The 3,730-nt window shown below is 27.8% G+C and overlaps 1 protein-coding gene across 1 annotated transcript; it reads right to left on the bottom strand.

The window, feature by feature from the left end:
• Window positions 1-3,143: 3,143 nt before the first annotated feature.
• Window positions 3,144-3,517, bottom strand: HO173_001086 (uncharacterized protein; the record flags this gene model as incomplete). The annotated part of the gene is made up of 2 exons (XM_037303032.1): window positions 3,144-3,376; window positions 3,418-3,517. The coding sequence occupies 2 exons, from the start codon at window positions 3,515-3,517 to the stop codon at window positions 3,144-3,146; spliced, it is 333 nt and encodes a 110-aa protein (XP_037169679.1).
• Window positions 3,518-3,730: the final 213 nt, after the last annotated feature.

Genomic DNA, 3,730 nt, shown 5'->3' with positions numbered 1-3,730 from the left:
ATCTTAAAGAGCTAAGTCGTATTTTTAATAATAATAATCTTATTATCGCTTAGTTTCTCCGTAATATTCTCTATATTTATCTATTATAGTTTCTTCTTTTACTTCTTAATATAGTAAAGATAATAGATTAAATTATAGTAGTATTCTTCGTTTACTAAGTAATAATTTAATATAGAATCGTAGAGAGTATATAACGTGGAATCTTAGAGAGCTAAGTCTATTCTTAATGCTAAAAATCTTATTATCTCTTAGTTTCTTTATAGTATTCTTCGTATTCGTTTACTATAGTAACTTCTCTTATATTAGCTAAATAAATTAATATAAAATCGTAAAGCATCAAACGAAAAGTTAAAAATTGAAATGCAATCGCGCGTTTACGCGGAAAATAAAATCGTCGAATTAGTAAACAATAGAATCGCTAAATTCACGATTTAGTAAATCTAATAGAATACAAATTCCGCCGATTTAGAACTATCTTAATCTTTTTTACTAGTTCTACTAGTTTAATAATAATATATATAAAAAAAGAAAAGTTTTAATAATCGACGTTATAACGATAAGATTTTATAGCGATAAGTATTAACGCTAACTTAAATTTAGCTACGAAATTAAATAATTTAATAAAATTAATCGCGTAGATAATACCTAATATAGCGTATAATAATACGTATATTAATAATAATATATATTAATATCATATATATATAGAATAGTACTTAGAGTATATTAAAGGCATTACGTAAAATTTTTAAAGTTATTAAATTTTTTTAAAGTTATTAAACTAATAGAACTGGCGGAAAGAGTTAAGATAGTTACTAAATCGGCGAAAAGGATTAGATATAGATAAAGTCTACTAAATAGACTAAATTATACTAAATCGTACTTATGATACGAACCCGGCGAAATCGCGCGGAAAGGAATTTTTAGATTTGCAGATGAGAGTAAGTTTATTATATTATTACTGCTAATAACTATCTTCGTAATATTCTTTATAGTATTCTCCGTATTCGCCTATTATAGATTCTTCTCTTATTTAACTAAGTACGAGAATATCGAGAATAAATATATTTATATTAATGAAATTAATAGAATTAATAGAATTAATAGAATAATAAAAGAAGAATAATTATATAAATAGATGAAAGAATTATTATTTAATCTCGAACGCGTTTAATATAACTATAATATTTAAATATTAGTTTAATTCATCTATCGCTAGCTTAGAAGAAATATATAGAGAAGAATATATTCGTTTAAACTCTTTTTAAGAGTCTTTTAACGCGTTTATAAGTAGTAGTAGATAGCTATTAAGCTCGCTTACGGCCTCGATTATTAGTAATAGCGAATTTATCGAGAAGTAATTTAAGAATATTAGTAAGGGGCTCTAATTAGACGAGAAGTATCGAAGACGATTATATTTATATTAATGAAATTAATAGAATTAATAGAATTAATAGAATTAATAGAATTAATAGAATAGTAAAAGAATAATAAATAGATAAAAGAATTATTATTCGATCTCGGACGCGTCTAATATAACTATTATAACTATTATATTTAAATATCTATTTAATCTATTAATAGTAGATTAAACTTCATTATTTTTATAGCGTTAGAAAGCGTATATTAAGCTTTATAATTTACGAAATTATAAAGTAATAGCATCTATAGAGAGCTAGTTATTTTAGAGGAGAAGACTTCTATATATAGATTTTTATAGATTTTTAATAATTACGAACGCTAATTTATTTACTCGCGGTATTTAATTAAAAAGCGTAGATCTAATAAATTTATAATTAGCTATATATATAAATTTAAGATTTTCTAATTTAGCCTTATCTTATTCTATTATATATACTAATTATAATAATTATAAATTAAGTATATAAGATAGTTAATTTATTCTATTAAAAAAGTCTAAGCTATATATTACTAGTACTAAGATTTAGCTTAATAGAACTTAATTCTTAATATCTTCTTCTTAACTTTAATTTTAATTTTAATTTTTAAAGCTTTTTTAAAGTTATACGTAGTTTCTAATTCTTTAATAATATTAAAATCTCTTTATTATTTATTAGTATATATAAAAGAATAAGATAGAGCTAAGCTTAAAAATCTTAAATTTATATATATAGCTAATTATAAATTTAGAGTTATTATATTCTTTAATTAGATTAACTAAGTTATCGTAAATAAATAAATTAATATCTATAATTATTAAAAAAATATCGCTTATTAAAGATCGCTCGATAAATAGATATATATTATTTAAATTTAAAATAACTTTTTTTTTTCTATTAAAATTTTAATTTTTTTTTTTAAATTATAGAATTAAATATAGGCTTTTAGAGAGAGAAAGAATTTCTAAATTTAGTCTTATAGTTATTTAAGCGTAAGAAATTTAAATATCGCTTATTAAAGTTCGCTCGATAGTCGAATAATCTTAATTAAATATATATTATTTAACTTTAAAATAACCTTTTTCTTTTCTATTAAAATATTAAGATTTCTTTTTTAAATTATAGAACGAAATATAAGCTTTTAGATAAAAAAAGAATTATTAAATTTAGTCTTATAGATATTTACGAAGATCGATATTAAAAGTTCTAGATATATTAAGATAAGAGTTTAGACAAGTAAAGGCCTATGAATTAAATTCATAAAGTTGGATTTTTCATTTTTCTAAATCAAATGGAATTGGATTTTTCTAAGTCAAATCGAATTTTAGCCCTAGCCCTAAATCAAATCGAACTCTAATCGCTTACTATGCGTTTTTAATCTACTTCCACCACTACAAAATTGATTTAATCTATATAGTATAGGCATATATATGCGGAGAGAGGCGCGCTAAGGCCTAATTAGGAAGGTATATCGAGTGTGGAGGATTAATCCGTAATAATTATCTATAAAAAATAGAGAAAGGCTATATCCTTATAGCAAGAAGTATCGAAATACCGGAAAGAAATGGAGATAACGTGTTAATTAGTGGTGTGAATCCCATAATATCTCCTGCCGCAGTAAAATCTTTCGAATAATGAGATAGCTATAGACATCGGACGGTTTCAATTCGTCCAAATATACATCGTCCGATGTCCCTCCTACAGAGGCCCAATTGACTGTGATCGTCGCAGTAGATCCTCCTCTTATAACGTTATTGCAGTGATGTACCATATTAATGCAGTGGGGATGATAGGCCAAGTTGCAGTGGTGTTCTCCGCTTGCTGAGTGATGATTTGACGTGGGATCTTGGAGAGCTGAGCCGTGTTCTTGACGATGGTGGCCTTGTTGCCGCTTGGTTTCTCCGCAGTGTTCTCCGTAGTGTTCTCCGCAGTGTTCTCCGCATTTGCCTGTTGTAGTTCCTCCTCTTGCTCCTCCTCTTGTAGAGTATCAGACTGAGTGGCTAGCTGAGTGGCTGACTGAGTGGATGACTGATATGACGTGGGATCCTGGAGAGCTGAGCCGTGTTCTTGACGATGGTGGCCTTGTTGCCGCTTGGTTTCTCCGCAGTGTTCTCCATAGTGTTCTCCGCAGTGTTCTCCGCATTTGCCTGTTGTAATTCCTCCTCTTACTCCTTAATGTAGTGGGGATAACAGGCTAAATTGCAGTGGTGTTCTCCGTGAGATCTTGGAGAGCTGAGCCGTGTTCTTGGTGCTGGGGGCCCTGTTGCCGCTTGGTTTCTCCGCAGTATTCTCCGCATTCGCCTGCTGTATTGACTTCTCTTGTACTGGCT

This window comes from Letharia columbiana, assembly GCF_014066305.1.
Source record: "Letharia columbiana isolate WasteWater2 chromosome Unknown Sc0000002_s0, whole genome shotgun sequence".
Classification (NCBI taxonomy): Eukaryota; Fungi; Ascomycota; class Lecanoromycetes; order Lecanorales; family Parmeliaceae; genus Letharia; species Letharia columbiana.
Note: the sequence above shows the minus strand (reverse complement) of the source record. Positions and strands in the feature narration are given on the sequence as shown.